Below are 22,723 nucleotides of genomic sequence, written 5' to 3'. Positions count from 1 at the left end.
AAACTCAGAAATCCACCTGCTTCTGCCTCCCAAGTGCTGGGATTAAAGGCGTGTGCCACCACTTCCCGGCTACAAATCCTCCTTCTGTCAAATCATCTGATACAACCATACATTTCCCACCCTCTCACTCAAGTATACTATTCCAACCTGTGCTTAGAACCAGACTACCAACTTCTCTTGAGTTTTAAGGATGGGAGTTCAGCACCTTATCTGAAGTCTTACTTGAAAGCTGAGGCTGGTACACACCTCTTCCAGGCTCTGAGTTACCTGTGGTACTCAGTGAAGAGCACAGTTCTTCAGTATTCTATGAAAGCTCCAGAACACATTATCTCTGTCTGAGGCACCACCTTCTGCAGGCACACAGTGGTGGGTGATGGTGCCAGTAGGAGGGACATCAAAGGCTGAGGGCTACATTTTCTCATTCACCAGCCTCACTACGTGGAGGAAGACAAGGGCTGGTTTCTTTGTAGAAAAAGACCTGCTTCCCCTATGGGCTTGCTCTGAGAACAAGAGTTCTAATATAGTATACCCAGGAGAACAACAAGAGCTCCAAAAATGCTTATTCCTTTACTTAAAATATATATACACAAAAGAAAAATATAATTTAGTAAGTCTCTTCAGCTACATTGGTATGGATACATGAATATGAAATTTAATAAATGTGGTAAAGTCAAATCTTTTGGATAATTACTAACACAGAAAATTATTTGAAATTTTACGCTTGTTTGTATTTTGTTGATTTTTGAGATCATGTTCCTGAGGGTAGGCTGTTACATTCCACTTTGCAAGTGCTAGGATTACAGATTATACATGGCTCCTTGATTATCTCCTAATTCAATTCCCACTACACAGGAAGCAAAGTAGATATATACAGCTATAGATGAATGATACATGTATATGTATATTCAATTAAGCTCCAGCCCAGCTGCATGACCTAATATAATAGCTGCATGACCTAATATAATAACGTATGCCTTTTTAAACCCAGGTTCCTTACCCCAAACTGAATATGAAAACACTTATGTCACAGCGCTCATGTGAGCATCAGTGTCTAGCAGAACAAGCACTTGAAAATCTTTATTATCTCTATAGGTCTGACCAATGGACACATATTAGACAGGAAACCACCAATAGAGTCAAGACAAGCTCTTGGCTTTTTATTGCCACTGAAAGCTTCTGCTCAAGTACCTACTTCACAGCTCCAACTTGCAAGGAACATCTACCAGCTTATTAGCTATTATTAACTATACGTTTATTCTACAGCGAATCCACATTTGTTCATATACTGGGAATGTACATAAAAATTAAAGAGCAACATGCCCGTGTCAACTATCTGAGGGTTTTTGAGGAGAGTTCAAAAGCAGCTAAAATTTTTTTCCCAGCAAACTTAGTAATCAAGGTTTTTTAATTGCTAGAGTAGGTTTGCCTAAAAAACTTATTCCTGATTAAGCATAATCACATGATTAAATAGAGAACTAGAAAAATACGCCAAAACCAAGTGTAAACAAAGTAGAAAAATACGCCAAAACCAAGTGTAAACAAAGTACTTTAAAACTAACTGAATAAAGAAGAATTCCTATAAACCATTAAAAAATTATCATCAAAACCCACAATCCACATTGTTGTCCCTCTGTGGAGCTTTAAAACTTATATAACGATAACTAACAAAAAGATAAATCAGTTAAACCCAAAACGAAGACTGAATAGATTTGAACTAATTGCACAGGAAGTTGTTCTTAAGTTACATGGCCAGGGGACATGAACTCCAAGTACCCTCAGCGTGTGACACTGACGAACACATTAGAGACAGTGGCTGAAACTGATCTCACTTGTGTACATACTGATATACGGAGCCATGCCAGGATCCAGCGTCGTGATCATGCTTTCTACAGAATGCTTGGTCTTATCCAGCACAGATTTCACCATAGGATTTCCAGCCACGCCCTGCACAAAGCAAGATGCAAACATTCAGTTCAGCCAAAGAACATTTGACTTTCCTAAGTGTGAAGAACTTTTTAAAACTTCACTTTTGAAAATTTCATACACACAAACAATTAAGTCTGATCACACTACCCTGATTTTCCTCTCCAATTTTCACCATATCCCAACATACCCTCCCATGCCTTTTCTTTGATAACCAACTAAGCCTGGTTAGTACTACTCATATGTGCGTAGATGTGGGCCATCCGCCGGAGCACAGGAAACTTACCAGTGGCCACAGCCTAAAAAAGAACCATTCTCCCTCTGGTTTTGTATGTCAACTTAAGACAAGGTAGAGTCATCAGAGAGGAAGGAGACTCAGCTGAGGAAATGCCTCCATGAGATCCAGCTGTAAGGCATTTTCTCAATTAGTGGAGGAGGGCCAGCCCATAGTGGATAGTGCAATCCCAGGGCTGCTGGTCCTGGGTGTAAGAAACCAGGCTGAGCAAGCCATGATGAGCAAACCAGTATGCAATGCCTCTCTGTGACCTCTGCATCAGGTCCTCCCTCCAGGTTCCAGCCCTGCTTGAGTTCCTATCTTGACTTCCTCCAATGATGGACTATCATCTGGAAGTGTAAGCCAAATAACATTTTCTCCCCAATTTGATTTTTGATCATAGTGTTTTGTCGCAGCAATAGAAACCCTGACTAAGACACCCAGCAACTGTCCACTAACAATAGCTCCTCACTAAGGGGCAAACAGTTATAAAAAGAGTCAATCGTACCTTAAAAGAAATGCTTATGAAACAAAAAGGGAAAGTAAAAATCCTCCGGGACAGACTAAATGATGCTTTGTTGACTCTAAATTTTCATAATGTTGGTGAAAACGGAACAACAGCAGCCGAGAGACACTGAGTTATCGAAAAAAACAAAACAAAACTGCGGAACTGAGCCAACCATTATACTCTAAGGATGTGCTGACATTAGAATGGAAGTCTGTTAGAATGGGGACGTGGTTATGCTTATGTATCTACAGGAAAGGAAAAAATATGGTTACCAACAAAACTTATAAAGATTAGATCTGACCAGGAAAACTCTCAACTGAGACAGGAATGTCTTCACAAAGCAAATAACTCAGGGTGATTCACTCTCATAGACTGTCTCAGTTACTGATTTCTCCAAAATATGCATGCATATCAACTGCAAAAGGGCTAGCCCAAATAAATGATGGATCACACAGAGGCTGGACAACACAGACTTGACAGACAACACAAAGACTGGATAAAAAAAAAGATACTGGGAAACAAATGCTCCAGCAGGTTTTCAGGGATGGGAAGATATTGGATTAACCATTTTCTCCCTTGGGCCCCAAACAGGAACTCTTTGGACCAATTTAGCATGAAGCAATTATAAGAAGACTATTGTCTCTATCACTTTGTTGGGATGGATGGTTTTGGTTGTTTGTATGTTGGGGTTGTTATCATCTAGGGTGATAGGTTTAAATTATTGTATATTAGTAGGAATAGAAAGTTGTTTTATTTTTATTGCATGCCATTAAAAGTTGCAAGTTGTTTTGCTTTTATTGTATATTGATAAAAATTTAAGGTCATTTTATTTAAATTATGGTATCCTAATAAAAATTTAAGGTTGTTTTGTTAGCTTATTGTACATAAGCTATTTATTTAAATATGTAAAGTTCTAGTTTTATGGTTTATATAATTATTTTTACCTTATGTATATTGTTAATGTTAGAAAAAAAAGACAATTCTTAAACAAAAAGGGAGATATGAACTGGAAGTTTCTGGTTGTGTCATGTGATACAGACTTATATGGTGTCTTGCTGAAGCAGACTCATGTGGTGTTTTGCTGAAGCAAGACCTGTGAAGGGCACATGTTTGGAGACAGTATAAATAGAACCCAAAGGACAGTGATGGGTGCTTGCATAGCTGGCCTTGCAATGCTGCATTGATCTCAAGTTTTGCTGATGTTGACAGAGGCACAGCAGAGAACTTCTCCTGGTGTCCAGACTGGTCCTGGTCACTCCCCCTGACTTGTGCTGATTCTAAGGAGGACTGGCTGTTTCTGCTGGACTGTGCTACCACTGTTGATTCATGTTTGTCATCCTGACACTACCGAACTGGACTGCTGGTATCCTGACAACGGAGATTGAAACTGTCCGAAAGACCACTTCTAAACAGGTTCACATCCCCTTGTCCCGTTTACTATCCTTCCTCCTCTACCTTTGATTGAAAGGTGAAAGGGAGGGTCGAGGTATTTGAGAAGCCTTATTAAAAGTAGGTTTTCAGAAATCTAAGTCTATGGGGCAGAGTCTATAGATCATGTACGGCATCTACACTAAAATGTTTGCTACTGAAGAGATGCATTAGTGAGTCGTAGTGCTGAGGATAGGAGACAAGTACTCAGTACTTGGCCCTAAACAGGAAACTTCACTCCAACCAAGGACCAGGAAGCATCACTGAATAGGAGGCAGGAAACCTGTGAAAGCCAAGGGATGCTCTGAACAGAGCCTCCTTCCTGAACATGGACACGCTTTAGCTTGCGACAGCTGCGGCTCCCTGACAGGAACTTTTCTTTTAAAGCTCCCCATGCCTTGGTGGACCAGTACTTCTGAAACATGGAGAGCAGCACTTTGGGACACCATAAGGAAAATGAGGTCACTTGATATCAAATTCCTACCAGGCTTATCTTTCATACAGAGGGCAGACCAGCCGTAGCCGGTGGAAGATACTAGAACAACACTGGTGTTTCACTTGGCTTTGTAAGTGAAATGTGTTTCATTTATAGATACATTTAGAAGACAAACTTGTCTTTTAGGGTTCCAAGTAAGGACTGTAATCGGATGTCTAAGTAAGTCAATACTTTGTTCCTAAAAAGACAGAAGCAGTAAAAAAAGAAAAAAAAGGAAGAAAAAAAGAAAAGAAAGGAAGGAAATGAAAGGAAGGAAGGGAGGGAAGGAGGGAGGGAGGGGGGGAGGGAGGGAAGAAGGAGGGAGGGAGGGAGGAAGGAGATGGAAGGAAGGAAGGAAGGAAGGAAGGAAGGAAGGAAGGAAGGAAGGAAGGAAGCGTTGCCCTCCAGAATGGCTCCTGGATGCCTTAATGCAGAACCTAGTGCCTTGCATATTCTACTGAAGTTTCCTATCTTGCTGTATCCATTCTTAAATCCCCCTTCCTTAGGCAGATTTCTCCCTTTTGGAATCTTCAGACCAACAGCACCATGAGACAGAGAACCACCCAAGAACTAGCCAAGAGCTTTCCTTCCCACACTCTAATCCTTCTAAAAGTAAAGGGCAGAGGGAGCGCCCCCTACAGGATATCCAACAGACTAGGATTCCCTCCTGCCAACTCAGAGCTAAGGTGACTTCGGATACAGGAATTCAACAAGTGAAGTTTAGGGCTGCCAGGCAACCTCACATTAAAAATCATGTACATTCTTGTCAGCATTCTGACAGGAACCAGAGTGCTGAACCAGGTATAACAATTAGCAATGGACAGTTTTTACAAGGGAAGGAAAGAGAAGGCCATAGTTTTGTATAAGATTTTAACTTCACAGAGATCTACAAAAGCAAGTGTTTTAAAAAGACCAGATGGACCTGAAACATGAGCACATTAACCACTTAATCTAAAACTATGTTTACTGTATGTAATGAAACTGAACAGCCTCTCAGTAGAACACTGGGAGGAAGTTGGCAGAAGGAATTAAAAATGTTTTTTCATTAAGAAAGAATTGGGAATGATCAACCAAGAAAACCTGAAGAAAAACCTGAGGCTCCCAGCGCTGGAACAGAGGCTGCACCTCTCCTTTCATCACTGAATGCTCCACACACCCACCTGAGCACACAGGGAGCTCTCGACATGCAACAGTGGAATGACAAAGGCTCACTGCAGTTTTAATGGTGTGCTACTATTGCAGAGACAGGCTCAATGGGACAGAAGACAAAGCTCATTGACCAGCATTAAGGTGTAATTTAGTAAGAAAGATAAGGAGGAACATCAGGTCACTCGAAATACTCCACTAAGAAGCTGGAAAACACTTAAATTTCATCTCTACCTTACAGGGTGCACTAAAACACATTAGCTATATTGAATGCTAGAGTAAAATCTGAAATTGTTAAAAATAAACAAAAAACAAAACATAACAAAAAAAAAAAACAGATGGAATGAAAATGTATTCTTTCAGCATATAGATCTGAAAGAGATTCACAGAAATACCTTCTGAACATTTCAGAACTTTTGTGTTGAAAAGCATAATAAAATCAAAATAAAGATTCAAATGGAAAAAGTTATAATGTGTATATTGTAAAACAGTATTGTTTCAGTCAGAGCTCTTAACAAACCCAGAAAAGCAAATCTCCCTACCCAACTTCAAACTGAACAAAGACAAACACAGAATACATAAAACAAAATTTCATGGGGGGTGGGGGGGGGAGACCAAACTTAATAAATAAGAAATAAAAATTAAAATATGGCTTCAATGTTGGGGGTTGGCTGTCAGGTAAAGCCCTTGCATCACACTTATGAGGACCAGAGCTGGGATCCCCAGAATCTACATAAAAACTGAGTTGGTATGGTGGCCACAGGCAATCCCAATGCCCAGGACAGAGAGCCAGGGAAAGTTGGCTAGCCAGACTAGTCCCAACCATAAGCTCTGGGTGCAACAAACCTGACGTTAGTATACTAGGTGGAGAACACTCATAGAAGATACTCTGTATTAACCCTGGACCTCCACACATGTGCAATACATGTATGTGTACACACACACATACACCAAAAAAAAGTTGCAAATGTTTTTGTTTATTAAATCAGAAAAAAAAATACTGTACTTCAAAATAACATATACCACAAGGAGAATGCAAAACATCACACGGGTGTGGCCACTGGAAAGGAACAGGAAGTTCTAGGGCATTCACTAGGACTTTCTCAGGAACTAGTGATGCCATCAAGATGTACGCACAAGACTGCTCACCAGTTTTACTTCTGAGATTAAAATCGTAAGGGATCACTGTACAGCTCGATGGAGATGTCATGTTAATCAGGCTTGATGGTGCAGGCCTGTGATCCCTGTTACAAGCCAGGCAGGAGGAGGAGGATAGTAAGTGTCAGGCCAGTCTGGGATACTGAGTGAATGCCAGGCTGATCTAAGCAACTTGATGAGACGCTTTGTCAAAATTAAAGTAGTGATATGGGAACCAGGCTGAGAAATAAAGTACTTATCAGTATATTTAAGGCCCTAGGTCCAATCCTCAATATACCAAAAACAGTAAAAAAAAAAAAAAAAAAAAAAAAAAAGTATGGCACATTTACACATTTTTCTCATTAAAGTAAGTAAAATGATTTTAAAACTTATAACCACATAATACCAATAACAGATTTGTAAAATAAAACATGATAAATGTGAGAGCTACAAAAGTAATTATTAGAAAATTATATTCTAAAGGAAGAATTCTTAGAGCTGGAGGGATGACTCAACAGTAAATCCCACAAAGCCCAAGGACCTGGGCTCAGATGACCAGCACCCATGCAGAAGGCAGAGCACTGCAGCACGCGTCTGAAGCCCCAGTACTGGAGCAGGGTACAATGAGGGCATCCTTTGAGCTGACTGGCAAGCCAGCCTAGCTGAACTGATACATTCCAAATTTAATGACAGACCCTGAACCAAAAGTAATGTGGGCAACAGAGGAAGATCTTTTATATTGGCCTCCACATTCACACGCTCACACATACACCTGCACACATACAGCCCAATTAAACATAAGCAGATTCCGAATACTCAAGAAACAAAGTCAGTCAGTCATACGGGCAGACAGACACTTTTATAGCTTGGAGGATATTAATAAAGTCATCTAGTCTTCATTATTTCAAAGAACAACTTCATTAAGACAAGGAACACAATGGCCATGTCCCTAATCCAACTGGATTCTTAGTAAGAGAATAAGTACATATATACAGACACACACAGACAAACAGACACACATAGACAAACGACAAGAGCAACTATAGAAATTTGGCCATAAAGGGCTTCTTTCCCTTACTCTATACTCTGGTCTCAGAATTTCCTCTAATGAACACCTGTCAGCTGTACGATTAGAATAGTAATGTGAAAAGCAAACACTCTTACCTTAATGAAACCCCAGATCCCACCAGCAGGTGCTTCATCCTGGCCTCTATTAATTCTAGGATCTTCCTGTTCCTCTGGGAAAGTAATGGCTGATGTAGTTCCAGGTCCCTGTGCCAGAGATGTCATACTGGCTTGCTGAGTAATGGGGGCTGGCAAAATACCTAGTCAATGGCAAAAATTTAGTTGTGTAATTTATTCCACAAACGTTTTCCTATAAAAAGACACAGCGTGAGAAACTCAAGCCAAATTCAGTAATAGAACCACGTAAGCACTTAAAGAGGAAGTTATTAAATGAAACCTTTATAAAGAAATATAAATGAAAAAATCCCTTTAAAGATATTTCCCCTTTTGCATAAGTTTACACCAAGTGTCCCAAACAACAACAAATAAAGCACATAAATTCACACACATGGGGTGTCTATGTGCGCATGCTCCTGTGTATCCTATCCAGGATTTAGATGACTGGTGCACTTCTACTCTCCTTAATCCATACAAAGAACCGAGCACTAAAGTCCATCATAAAAAAATAATAATCACTACACATGTATGTATGTATGTATGTATGTATGTATGTATGTTATGTATGTATGTATGTATAATATATACACATCCAAAAGAAGGTACCCATTGGGGCTGGAGAGAGGGTTCAGCAGCTAACAGCACTGGCTGCTCTTGCAGAGGATTCAGGTTCAGCACCCACATTAGCTGACTTCACAACCATCTGTAGCTCTAGTTGCCAGGGATCCAACAGCCTTTCTGGCCTCCCAAGGCACCTGCACACATAAGGTGGCCATACACGTACTCAGGCACACACACACACACAGAACACACACACACTAAATACATCTGTGTAAACACAGATAACCATGGAATTCTTATGCACCAAAATACATTGTATTTGTAAATGCAGATAAGCCAAATTGGATACTAAATAATCAAAGCTAAATTACTCCTCTAGCCTAAAATAATAAATGACAGAAGATGTCAAAAATTAAGTTTTTATCATTTGTTTTTAACAACCATACTAAAAAAGAAGACAAAAAGGGATACAGTTGGCCTAAAAAAAAAAAAATGGGGATAGTATCACTCACTTACACATGGGACTAGCTAAATAAAATCTATTCTCTAGGAAAGACGGTTCTGATTTTTTAAGAAATGACCTATAGTGTACTCTTGGATTGCAACCTGCAGCTAATCAGTGAGTAATAAATGTTAGCAATTCCTTCTCACACCTCACATACCAATCATACATCAATTTTTCTTTTTTTTTTTTTTTAAGATTTATTTATTTATTTATTTATTTATTTTATTAGTACACTGTCTCTGTCTTCGGATACACCAGAAGAGGGCATCCAATCTCATTACGGATGGTTATGAGCCACCATGTGGTTGCTGGGATTTGAACTCAGGACCTCTGGAAGAGCAGTCAGTGCTCTTAACCGCTGAGCCATCTCTCCAGCCCCATACATCAATTTTTATAGCACACAAAAACTGCACAATAAATTCAATTAGTTTTACTGTTAATAATCTAAGTGGTAAGATGTTGAGTGACTAGGAGTCAAAGAGTGAGACTAATCATTAACACAGAAAAAGTGAGACCTATAAGCAGCAAATGCCCACATCTACACATAAACTACGGCACTCCACTGTCCACAATACAATCGCAACACTACACAACCTAGAACACACCACACAGTAGTAACACATTCAATACAGCCGAGTACCCTTTGGTACTCAGTAAGGGAAGCTCACCTGTAACCGGAGGTGCAGAAAATGATGGCATCAGAGGTGTCTGGGGAGCTCTCCCGGCATGTCCCCTCGTGATGTCATAAGTTGTACCAACAGAAAACCCTGAGATGGGAGGCCCGGAAGGCGGTGCAGACAGAAGAGCACCAGAGGCGGAGGTCACAGGTGGGAAGTGGGACAATGGAGGGCCGCTGAAGGCAGTGGCAAGGGATGGAGACGCGGAGGGCGGCACAGAAGTGCCACTCAGGGGAACTGAAGGAGCTGAAGACAAAGGCACAAAGGGAGGTGGCGCTGATGGCTGCACAGGGGGCAGGGAGGGCTGAGGCGTGGAATACGCGTGCGGCTGCAAAGACTCCATCCCAGACACATTGGGAGATGAGAAGGAACTGGTTGCAGCTAGAAAAGAATGGAGAGGATAACCCCACAAAGCTAGAAAGTCTTTCTACTTCATTTCAAACAAGCACTGCGTGGGGAATTTCTACTATGAAAAGCCAAAGCTTAATAACTAACTTTAAAGGTGCAATTTCCAATGCATAACAATTGTATCTGAGTACAGGAGCCATGTCATCCACTGGGCAAAGAGCAGGACTCAAGGAAAACACACTGCCTGCGAGTAAACCTTCCTTTCTATGTGTTTGTTTCTTGAGAAAAAAAAAGTCATTTTTTCATCCCTGATACGAACATAAAAACTTCAGCACTAAAACCTCAAAGACAAATCGTCACAAAGTCAAAGAACATCAAAGACAGCACATGCTTTGAAGGCTGGCTACAGAGAGGCATACAGTATGCTTCCTTACTTGTGACAGGCGAGATTGTTTCTTTGTTATTGTTGACATTTAAAAGGACAATTTCTTTCCACCCAGACAAGGACTAGAGAAGCAGTGACACACTAATTCTTCTAACTGACTCAGAGAGACCAGTGCCTCCAACCCTCCAGATGTTCCCCACAACAAACCTAGGTGAGCCTCAGTGGAAGGCACGACAGCCAAGCCTGCAGGATGCGGGGGAGGGGTTCCAGGCGGAGTTGTCTCGATTCCACTTTCTTCCATCATTTTCCCTCAGTTATGGTGCACTGCAAACATATACAAAGGTAGTAAGCTTTACACGGGCAGCAGCTTATGTAGTCAGAGAACAATTAAGACAGAGAGGCAAGTCGGCCTTTACTATGCATGTCTGGAGGAAAGGCTTGTTAAAACTACTGAGAAGCTAGAGAGATGACCAGAAGGTGGCAGGTCCTGAAGAGGACCTAGGTCCAGATCCCAGTGCCCACATAATGGCTCACAACCACCTGTAGCTCACAACCATAGTATCTTCTAGCCTCCAAAGGCACCCACACATGTTACACACACACACACACACACACACACACAGTCTTTGGGTTTATTTACAACAATTTTTGTAACAAAGTTTTGAATAAATAAATTTAAAGACTATGAAACTAATATGCAAATAACCTGTGACATTTCCACATATATATATGTATAAATATAAAATTTTACAACTGAGGGATAATTTTATGTTAAGTATTTTATTAATGAAGCTATATATTTTAAATATTTTATATTATAAAGTGCCAAGTCAATTTTGGCCACTTGAATCCTGTGAGAGTTATGTGTAGATTTCAGTCAAGATGCTTAAAATGAAGATATCTAATTTAACTAATTAATTAAACTAATTTAATTCCTCATCTTCTCTCTGAAAGCATTCTGTGTGGGGTTACTCTGTTAACACCTCTTTTTAAAAGCTAAATTTGCTTGATTTTACAAATGCACATTTGTAACATTTGTAAATGCATTTACAAATGTCTTCTCTCAATACAGTACATGTGGGCTATATCTATTAACATTTAAACAAATACCAAGTTGAGTTCAACTTTATAAGCCGGTTAGGTTCCAGTCTCCTAGTCCACAGCAGCCTTGCCACAGGGAAATGATGTGCCTTGGGTTTTAGAAGTTAACAAAAGAAAACAAGCCAGGAGAAAGCAAGGTCCTAAGCAGGTCAATGCAAGACAGCATCCTTACTAACCAACTGCCTCTAGGCACTTAGCTTCACACACACAATCTGTGCAGCTCTCCTCCCTCATGAGAAGAGCATCTTTGTGCAATGGATGGCAGTTAACAGAGACTCAGGAACACCCAAAGGACAGCAAGTAAGTGACTGTGGAGTACTCAGCCCTAAAAGGGGACATCTAAACAACACCTCTCCCACCAAGGCTCAGGGAACAACATGGAAGACGGGGTGGGAAGACTGGAAAAGTCAGAGCTCGAACTGCTATGAAAAAGTATCTTCTAAACACAAAATGAAGCCAGTCAAATTTCTAGTATATATGGAGGAGGGGCCCAGGAAGCTGAGCCCTAGCTGAGGGGCTGATGAAGTCAATGGCTGTGAAGAGGAAGAGTCCCTTTCTTCAGCGATATGTCCCAAGATAGGCTGCCCATGCTCTAGTGCATGGCCCCACACCTATGCACACAGACACCACTATTTGGAATCAATGGGTTACAAAGAGACCATGAAATTGGGAAGGAGGCATGGTGGGGCAGACTTAGGAGGAGGTGTGAGTAGGGGGATGGAGGGTGAATATGATTCTATAAAAAAATTACAAATCTTAAGATTCATCTAAAGTATACGATAGTGATAACCTTAGTCAACTTGACAGACTCTAGACTCACCTGGGAGGATGAGCCACTGGGGACTGCCTGTGTGCAATATCCTGATTGTTTACTGAAATGGCAGGCAAGACCTACCCACTGTAGAGGGCACCTCTCCCTGACTGGGATCCTGGACTGTTAACATGGAAACGGGAGCTCAGCAGCACCAGGGGCATGCCATTTTGTAATCTTCATTTTGGTCGGCTGGCAACAATTCCAGCAACTGGAGTAATCTGGTTTCTAGAAGTTAATTAACCTGTTCTATAGCTTATTGACTCTTCTGGCCTGTGGGACCCCAGGGAAGATATTTATTGAACATGAGAAATTCTTTTATTCACTGCTCATTTTCCTCCGGACAGAAGCTTCTCAACTCCCTGCCCCCTGACTTCTAACTACCTCAGTGAGTAAACTCATGGTGGTCTCTGATTCTTGCTGAGACCCCTCTGTAGGCTTTCCTCTTGAATAAGGACAGGTCTACACTATCCTAAATCTCTTATTCCCCAGTTTGCCTCTTCTTAGTCACCTTCCATTTGGTGACCCACGCCCAGAAGGTGCCTACACTGGAGAACCTGCAAGGCAGAGTGGGATAAGCAGGGAGCAGGGCAGAGGCCAGGAAGATAACGGCTGGAATGTAGGAAACCTTGAACCATATTCCACTGAGCTAAGTCTTTCCGAAGACAGCAAACACGCTTTCTTCTTTCCAGGAGCAACCACTGTCAAAGGGCAGTGCAGCCAGGCCATGTTGCAGTAAATTACATTTGGGCTTTTACTCGTAGGGCAGTTACAGTTTTATTTTATGTTTATGAGTGTTTTGCCCATGTGCCTGTCTGTGTATCATGTACCTAGTACCCACAGAGGCCAGAAGAGGGTGTCAGGTCTCCTGAAACTGGAGTTATAGTCAGTTGTTAGCCACCATGTAGGTGCTGGAAATTGAACTCAGATCCCATGAAAAACAGTCAGTACTCCTAACCACTGAGCCACTTTCTAACCTAAGGGGACACTTTTTTTTTTTTAGGAAACAGGAGCCCCTCTAGGCCAGTGGTTCTCAGCCTTCCTTATGTTTTGACCCTTTAATACAGTGGTGTGTGGTGAGTCCCAACCATAAAATTATTTCGTTGCCATTTCATGACTAAATTTTGCTACTGTTATGTATCTGATATTTCTTAAGCGACCCCTGTCATTCCACCCCCACAGGCTGAGAACCACTGCTCTGTGTAGTTTAGAAAAGTGCTGCCCCACGGTCATAAAGAGAGATGAAAGAAGAGATCGTCCCAAACAGAAAGCAGACTTTCAAAAGGAGGAGCATCCTTTTCCTTGAAAGATCCTAAGCCCCAAAAGGACTGAGACATGCCTTCTGATCCTCTAGTGGGAGAGCAACAGTATAATCTGAGAGAAAGCCCTGCACTGAGCTGGGGTTTGTGAGGGCTCCACCTGACTGAGGGTCAGAAAGGAAAAGTCTCCAAAGGGTAAATCTAAAACAGCTCACCCAAGGTCGAGACAGCCACTGTCTGATGAGTAACAATGGATCAGTCCCTGCTGGAATTGCCAGGGGGCAGGCAGGAGCAACTTCTACAACAGACTTTTTTTTTTTTTGTGTGTGTGTGTGTTTTTGAGACAGGGTTTCTCTGTGTAGCTCTGGCTGTCCTGGAACTCACTCTGTAGACCAGGCTACCCTCGAACTCTCGAGCTCAGAAATTCGCCTGCCTCTGCCTCCCAAGTGCTGGGATTAAAGGCGTGTGCCACCACCGCCTGGCTACAACAGACTTAATCTGAGGAAATCAATGCCTGGGAGGTCTCTAGATTGGGAAGCAGACAGTTCACAGTCCACTTAGATCAGGGATCGTTACAGAGGAGCGAGTAGGGGTCCCAAGCACCCATTGCCAAGGATAATGGAAGGATGGTAAATTCTGAGAGACTCTAGACCTAAAAGATGGTCATGAGTATCTCTATGACCAGTCACTGTCAAGGGTCTGAAGTGAGTGGGCAGTTTCTAGGAAAAAATAAAAGACTGGAACACTGTCACCAGCCACCACAAAACGGCCACCACATAACCAAAAACAGAGAAACCTTTCAAACCAGTGTGACCATGGCTAACAGCAGCAGCATGCATCCATTCATTCGCCACTGCTCTTGATTCTGGATGGCATGTGACTGCCAAGCTCCCGCCCACAAGTCTCCAGCTTGGTGGGTTACATCCATGAACTACGAAGCAGATAAACCATTCTCTCTCTTAAATGGAGTGTTTTATTTCAGCAAGAGGAAAAGAAACTGAGACAGTAGAAAACCAGCTCTAACCAGGCCAAATTGCCCCTTGATGTTTTCACTCGGTTTACAAATTTTCAGCAAAGAGAAACTGTTTGCCAAGCACTGTAATGAGCCTCTGGAAATTCAGTGCTAAGCAAAACCCGATCAACTTAGAGACTTGTACAGGACACAACCAAATCACAGAACCAACATCCAACGACAGGGACATGCTACGAAAGCTGGGTTTCGTATGCTAAGGCTAAGGACAGTCATGCTGGACAGAAGGATTGTGACTGCAATATCTGGGGAAGGTCTCCAACTTAGAGATGAGTTCTGAAAGATAAAGCAAACTTCCATAAGTCAAGGGAAGTAAGAGCTTAAGGAGGGAAAGGGGAACCTTCCATTAAACAGTGAGCATGCTGCAGGTATAAACAAAGGGAGTAGACACATTCAAGAAAGCCTCGTGGTAGAACAAAATGGAGGGGCAGCCAGGGGTCCAGATGCCCAGTCTTCCTGACAGAGGTGAGAGGCAGGACATTTAAAGAACAGAAAGGCACTCGAACACACAGTAGAGAGCCCAGTGCAAACTGATCTCAGTGACAGTCGCTAGACAAATTCCAAACACAGAAAACAGACAGGGGTACGGCTCCACTAATGTCTCTGTAGCCCTTACTAGGACTTGAGCCGTGTTTACTAATCTGTGTGTATGTGAGGTGTGTGCCACTCTGTGAAGCTGAACCACATGCACAGGCGCCCTGTCACCACCCCTGCTGAACACAGAAGCACACCCCCATCGCTCCAGACCCCCTCACTGCACTCCTCTGTCCCATCCTCCCTCCAAACACAAACACTGACAACAGAACACTCTGTTTTTCTCATTTCATAAAGGTAAATAAAATGAAATCCCAGGTAATCCCCTAATATTTGGCTCCCCCCTACACACACCATACACAGCCAGTTGCCTCCGAAATTCATCCAAGTTAGGGCATTTAAATGCTCGATGAACAACATTTCTACCCTCAGATGTAGCAGTGGATCCACTACCCGCCTGAGGAGCCGGGCCGACCCCAGTTACTGACAATTCCTATTAGTGTTCTGAAGACTCCTTTGGACTAGTGTAGCTCACTAGTAAAACTCTCACCTAGCAAATACAACCACCAGCACCATGGCGAGTTGGGGAGTGGATGAAAAAGGATTCCTTTGGCTAAAGTGTACACTGAACCACTGGGCAGAGACACCACTTGGGAATATAGAAGAAGTGAAACAGGATCTGCCAATATCCTACTCTAGAAATAACCAAAACCTTGTATCCCCCAGGGTTTCCATGACAACTTCTGGTTGTCACTAGGGTACTGCTGCTATAGATTAGGTAACAGCTCAAATTCCCATAATGCACATCCTGCAACCCACAAGAATCATATGAGCCCATGCATCCATAGTGCTGGGCTGAGATTCTGTGGCCTAAACTAAGATGGTGGTGATGGAGATGAGAAAGAGGAAACAGGCTAGAGAGACGTTTAGGTAAGACTTAGTGAGTACCCCTAAAGTAAGACAGAGAGCAGTGTAAGAGGCCAAGGAGATTGATAGTGTCTTTTAGCGGATCATAAAGTGTTTCACCTCTAACTCAGCAGGATCAAGTTCCTTGACACACTTAAGTAGAGACAGCAACTGGGTCTGGAGTTCACAAACCACAAGTGTCGGGGATATACCAACGGCTTCTGATATCACGTTCTGCCATATCTCTTCTTAGAAGGGTGTACCAAAATAAAGGGACTACTACTTAACGACAAACCTTCTTCCAAGCATGTAGCCAAATAACCTGCAGAAATACAACCAACAGAATGGCAGGGAGAAATGAGGAGACTGTGGTTCTCAGAAGGCGACATTTCAAGGTACTAAAAATACTGAAGAGAAGCCAGAAGGGACGCTGTCAAAGTTTCCATGGGTTTGCTAAAGTATAGACAGTCTCAGAACTGTTTCCAAAGAAGGGAGACTGAGGGTAGGAAAGGAGACGAGTCTGTACCCCACTACAGCCTGGTTGTGAAGAGGGGAAACACAAGACATTAAAGAGGCTAAATCTGTCTATTCCCTACCTGGACAAAGATAGATAACCTGAAAGAGAAAGGCCCTTCCACAGACTGAATCACTTTCTACCAAGGTTATCTCTTTCCTTCATCTCTTATCAGTCACTCCAGTTTCTGGTCTTCTGAAGAAGCTATCTAATCCTTGCCAAAGGCTAGGTCCTATTTAAAGATAATCCCAATCTCACAGCAAGAGCAAAAGAGCACACCTGAAATACAAGAAGGTTTACCATTTGAGCAATGGATTAAACACAATACTGAGATAAACTTCGAAGACACAAACATACCTTCTCAAAAGAAAAAAAGGAAGAAAGAAAGAAAGAAAGCTAGCTATTAGAATAGGAACACTGATGCAACAGTTGACAGAGCTTTAAAAAAAAAAAAGAAAAGAAAAAAGAACAAAAAGTTGTCCAAATGCATCAACATTACTACAGGAAGAGATGGAAATATCTTAGAAGATGAGACCTCAGAGTTTGATCAAACTGCTCTTCGAATCTGCTTGCGCCTACTTTAGTCTGTTTTTTAAAAATAGGTGGTTACTTAAAAGAAAAACAGGATAATGGATTTTTGGTAAAGTCAGAGCATCAGAAGCTATTCCTATTAATATTACTGATGTCCTAAGACTGCCTCGAATACCCCTGGGCAGACTCAGGACGGAGGTCAGCAGTCTATCATTCTCGTGCAGAGCCCAAAATAAACTTCCCCAAACACTCAGTGATTCAAACAGTGCTCAGACAGCACTAAAGTGCCAAAAAGTGCCAGGTTCACAGTTGAGTCAAAGCTGCCTCTCAGATCAGAACCCTGACAAAAACTCTTGGACAAGACATCATGCCATTTAGAAAATAAAGTCCTAAATTTCTTGCCGAAATGAGTCGGGTTAAAGGCGGCGCTGGACACTCCCGGGATCCCGGGAGAAGCCACTGCGTCCCAGCGGGGCCGGCGGCCTGGGCAGTCTGTGCCACGTCTGCAGGCCGGGCAGGGCCGGGCGAAGGTCCGCAGGCCTGGTCAACCGTGCACGCGCGGGAGGGTGCGGCCGGGAGACCGGGGATCGGGGCCGGAGCGATGCCAGGAGGGACCCCGTTGTGCGGACCAGTGTCTCCGCCGCCCGGAGCCCCCGCGCCCCGCCGCCGGCCGGCCCGCCCACCTGGGGCTCGCCCGCGTCCCGTCCCCGCCGCGCGTGTCACCGTCCGGTCCAGCGCTCACCTGGGTCGGAGCGAGCGCCTGCGCAGATGCTGCACACGCGGATCGGGGTCGGGGCCCGGGTCGGGGGTCCCGCGCGGGGATGCGGCTTACGGTGGATGAGGAAGACCAGACGAACGTGTCCCGCGCCAAGATGGCCTCCGCGCCGCCCCGCTGCCACGTCGCCGACACGCCCCGACACGCCCCTCGGCCGGCCTCCACCGGGCCGCCCCACACCCACCCAGAACTGGCCGGGGTGCACCGCCGCCCACGTCGTTCTGTCCCCACCCACTTCACAGCGGGACAGTGATCAAAGCTTTCCGCGTAGCTGAGGTGGCCTCCTGAGAGAGGCAATGGGCACGAGAAGGGTGGCAAGTTACTTGCCGATTTTCTTCTTAAGTACAGGAAATACACATTATTTTATAATAATAATAATAGTACTAGGAAAGTCTAGGATCAACTTCTTATCATAATGTCACCTGGAACAATAGTGTCCAATAATCCAACCACATAGATTCATTAAAGAAACCAATGAATGAAGTGTAAAAACAAAAAAACAAAAAACAAAAAACAAAAAACAAAAAACAAAAAACAAAAAACAAAAAAAACAAAAAACAAAAAAAAATAAAAACAGAATTTCATAATCAGAAATCTTAATTTGGATCTAAAATCCCCTTATTCTGCAGCATTCTCTTGTATGAACCAACTATTCTCCTTATTTCCATGTATAAAATGGGAACTATATTATCCAGCACTAACTCAGATAGGTAACAGAGTCACCGATAAAATTAGATGGATGAAAGGATTTTTTACGCTGCCTAATGTGTTCAGTATATGAAGGATGGCAGCTTTTGTTGTAGTTGGAACTTTACCTATGGGGATTTATTCACAGATTTGACATTGATGCATCTCTTGATCTTGGCAGCTTTACACACTGCAATACTTTCCTGAAAACTGATACTATTTAGCAGTTCCCTGACTGGAGATCTGGCTCTGTAGCTGCAATGGGTTGTCCCCTTTGTTACCTTATCCACTCAGAATGTGTGTGGGTGGCCTTCTGGGTTACTCTTTAGTGTTGTTTGGGGTGGTGCTGAAAGTAGATACCATCTTCATCCCCTTAGCTCACACCCGTAATCGTTATAAGGTATGTTGATTTCTTCATTCGTTTAGCAAATATTAATTAATGGCTGCAGTGTGCCAAGCATCGGTGCTTTGTATACTGCAGTGAACAAGACAGACGAGATCTTTCTTAATGTGCTGCTTTCCTTTGAATAATATAAAGTCTATGAACTGGAAAATTAGCAAGAGAAAACAGAGTGATATGACATGGCCATAATTTCACACTTAGGGTGTGGGATAAAAATGTAAGGCTTCATGTAAGAAATGAGATTTGGGCAGAAACTTGTCCCAGTGTAGGCTGTGGTTATCTAGACAGAAGGAAGAGCACAAAGGGGGTTGGAGGAGGTGTGTGCTTTGTCAGGGAGGAAGTCAGAGACTGGTAAGAGTAAGGAGCCAGGTCAAACCCAGCCTGTAGGCCGTGGGGAAGCCTGTGGGTTCAATTCTAACTGAAGTGGGAAGCATGGGATGGGGATGGGCAGAGAGGACACGTTTTACTTCAGTTTTACATCACAAGCTGATTACCATGTGCCTGTAGCATGCAGAGATGTAAAGATGACCAGCAGAGGGACAGTGCTGGCTTAGACTGTGAGGGTGATGTGTAGGCTAGACACGTCTTGAAAATTGAGCTGCATCTAATTTACCGATGGCTTTGATAGATTTAGGGGACATTCCTTTATATTCTTTCCAGCCTTTCTGCTGGCACTTGGTGTTTCTGAGCTTGTACCAACCTAGCCCCAGTCACTGCCCCTGTGTTTATGTGGCTGCCTTTCTTCCTATGGCTTTGTGGTTCCTTCTTTCTTAATAAATATATTTGTCATTACATTGAGGATCCAGCCTAAGTCTAAAGACACTTAGGAGTCTTACCAAGAACTTACTTACAAATAAGGTTACAGATATATATATATATATATATATATATATATATATATATATCTTAGGTGTGGCTCTGTATGACTAAGGCCTCTCCCCACTTCGGTCCTTGATGAGGGATACAGGAGATACAGTCTTTGTTTGTCCAAACTGTTTATTCATGGAGGAAAAGGATGCATATGATTTACTCAGGGTGGGCCAGAGATTAAATGTCTTTTGCAGGAAAGACTACCTGGGAAGGGAAACTTATTGGCCAAACCCTTGGGGCCTATCTAGATATCTCATTTGCATGCAGAACTCTAGGCTCTATGCTATGTGACCAGTTGTCATGGTCGTCTTAGTAGGGTGTCATGTTCATGTGCTCCAGGACAGGAATCTGGTCAGGAGCTAGTAAACTCCTGCCATCCTCAATTAAGAATTCAGGGTTCTGAACTTTTGCTACTACCTTACCAATTCTTCTGTCTGGTAGCAAAGTCCCCACAAGCAAACCCCTCCCACACCACCCCCCTCAGCAATGTGCAGAGATACCTTGTTGGTGGTGGTATTCTTATATCAGTCAGGGACAGAGCAAATGGCAGTTCTTTGTTCATCCTTGCTTGATACCTGGCTTGGTGACCAAAGCTGTATTATGCCTAGGACACATAAAAATCAAATCAGATCAAATCTAGGCAGTGTAGCTCAGAAGGAGGAAGACAGAGTCCTGCAGACTGCCATGTCACCCACAGACCTGACCCCCCAGTGCAGGCACAGGTGGGCCGTAGACACCTACTTGCCTACTCATCACCAGGGTCCCAACAGCAGTGTGGCCGGCCTGCAGCTCTAGTCACACAATGTGCCAGTATGGGGCGGTCAAATGGGAGAGAAAGAGAAGTGGAGACTTGGGATAGAGAGAAGCAGCCTGTTGTGAGTAGCCAGCCCCATCCTCTGGGGCCATGCTGAGGGCCCAGACTGAGCTGCCAGAGAGGGCCACATCTGAGTCCCTGGCTATGCAACCAGCAGAATAGGACTGCACTGATGTCTATGGCACATATTACGACTAGAGAACATAAAGATGTCCCAGGTCAGGGTTGCCACTGGGGACTATGTGGATGTCCAGGGGCTATGCATAACTGGCCATGCTTTTCACTGGATTTGGTGCTCTGGAGAGCTGGCCCCATCTCTCACTGCTGGTAGCCCTCAGAATAGCAGGACCTGCACATCCTCCAGGCACCACAGAGGAGCTGGCCCTGGGTGAGTCAGCCCAAGGACATGAGTGTGGGAGAGCTAACCCCAGCACCCATCTGTCCACAGGAGTGTCAGCTCTGGAGAGCTAGCCCTGCCCCTCACCAACTTCAGCACTTGGGAGAGTAGGCCCTGCAGCTCACCTGGAGAGCACAGCAGAACTGACCCTGGTGGTGGGGGCCTAGGAGAGCCAGCCCCAAGGGTGTGAGGGTGGAAGAACTAGTCCTGCTATTCATCTGCAATGAGGTAGCCTGGGTATAGGGATGATACCTCCCCCACAACCTGTGACAGTTGGGAGAGCTGGCCCTGGAGTCATAAGAGCAGGAGAGCTAGCCCTGTCCTTTACCAGCTCCAGCATTTGGGAGATTGGGCCCTGCACCTTGTCTGGGCAGCACAGTAGAGCTGGCCCTGCCACCTGTCTGCCATGAAGCGGCATGGGAGAGGGGGTGATGCCCTTTCCCCCAGCCCCTTGCCACTAGTGGCAGTCTGAAGAGCTGACCCTGAGGGCATTAGAGCAGGAGAGCTAGCCCTGCCCCCTCACCAGCTAAAGCACTAAGGAAAGAGGGCCCTGTACCTCACCTGGACAATGCAGTGGAGCTAGTCCTGACAGTGAAAGCATGGGTGAGCCAGCCCAGCCCCTCACAGGCTGCAGCATCTGGGAGAGTAGGGCCTGTGCTTTGACTGGGCAGCACCGTAGAGCTGGCTTTAGTGGTATGGGTGCAGATGAGCCAGCCCCAAGGGTGTGAGAGCAGAAGAGCTGAGCCTGCCTCCTGCTGATGGTTGTACTAGGTGGCCTAGCCTGAGCAGTGCCGGAGATCTCACCCTGGTGGTGCTGATGAGGCAGAGCCAGAGCACTGACCAGGTTGGCTACCTTAACCGAGGCCCAGATCCAGGACAGCCTACCCCAAAATCTATATCACCTTCGAACAGTTAGGACCCGTGAAAGGCCAGTCCCGCTGATCCAAAGTTGCAGGGTCTCCATGACACAGAACAACAGCAGGATAACCAGGAGGAATCCGGGTGAGGATCCAATGTTGATGGTGTTACAGAAGCCAGAGATCTCGAATCAGACTAGTGACTCTTTGCAATGAACATTCGCTAGTGAAGATGTGTGGACAGAGGGACATACCGTGGGACACACTGAGACACACTACAGCTTCCAGGATGAGATGTTTTCTATGCTTTGTTTTTGTTGTTTTTGCAGTTATTTGTATGTTTTTTTATTGGGGGGAATACAAGGGCGAAGGATGGATATGGGGGGACAGGGGATGGAGAGATGAGTGAGACAGGGTTGTCTGATGTGAAACTAACAAAGAATCAATACACAAGTTTTTTTTTTTTCAAAAGTAAAAAAATAAAATGAACAATTGCCTAGATGCAGAAATAAACCCTTTCCTCCCCAAGTTGCTTTTGGTCAGTGTTTTATCAAGGCAAAAGCAAACTAGGACCACTCCTTAAAGTTGTTTCCTGTTTAAGTTAATGACAAGTCCTCCAGTTTCTCCTTGAAAGTCTCTAAAACCACTGGATTTCGTCCATATGAAAAAAACACCATAGTTCCAC

At 43.8% G+C, this 22,723-nt stretch overlaps 1 protein-coding gene and 1 non-coding gene across 2 annotated transcripts in view; one reads left to right on the top strand and one right to left on the bottom strand.

Moving 5' to 3' along the window:
• Positions 1-18,104, bottom strand: part of Prrc1 (proline rich coiled-coil 1) — a 31,767-nt gene extending 13,663 nt beyond the window's left edge. The window contains exons 1-5 of the mRNA XM_028777209.1: positions 17,978-18,104; positions 10,757-10,873; positions 9,808-10,197; positions 8,056-8,216; positions 1,842-1,944 (exon numbers count right to left, since the gene is read on the bottom strand). Of these exons, the coding sequence (XP_028633042.1) occupies positions 1,842-1,944; positions 8,056-8,216; positions 9,808-10,197; positions 10,757-10,853 (751 nt within the window). The 5' untranslated portion in view covers positions 10,854-10,873; positions 17,978-18,104. The remainder of the gene's footprint in view (positions 1-1,841; positions 1,945-8,055; positions 8,217-9,807; positions 10,198-10,756; positions 10,874-17,977) is intronic.
• Positions 18,105-20,446: 2,342 nt separating this feature from the next.
• On the top strand, positions 20,447-20,587 carry LOC114629234. The gene has a single exon (XR_003712616.1). It is a non-coding gene; the product is annotated as a small nucleolar RNA SNORA48 (small nucleolar RNA).
• Positions 20,588-22,723: the final 2,136 nt, after the last annotated feature.

This window comes from Grammomys surdaster, unplaced genomic scaffold (assembly GCF_004785775.1).
Source record: "Grammomys surdaster isolate TR1022 unplaced genomic scaffold, NIH_TR_1.0 278, whole genome shotgun sequence".
In the NCBI taxonomy this organism is placed as follows: Eukaryota; Metazoa; Chordata; class Mammalia; order Rodentia; family Muridae; genus Grammomys; species Grammomys surdaster.
Note: the sequence above shows the minus strand (reverse complement) of the source record. Positions and strands in the feature narration are given on the sequence as shown.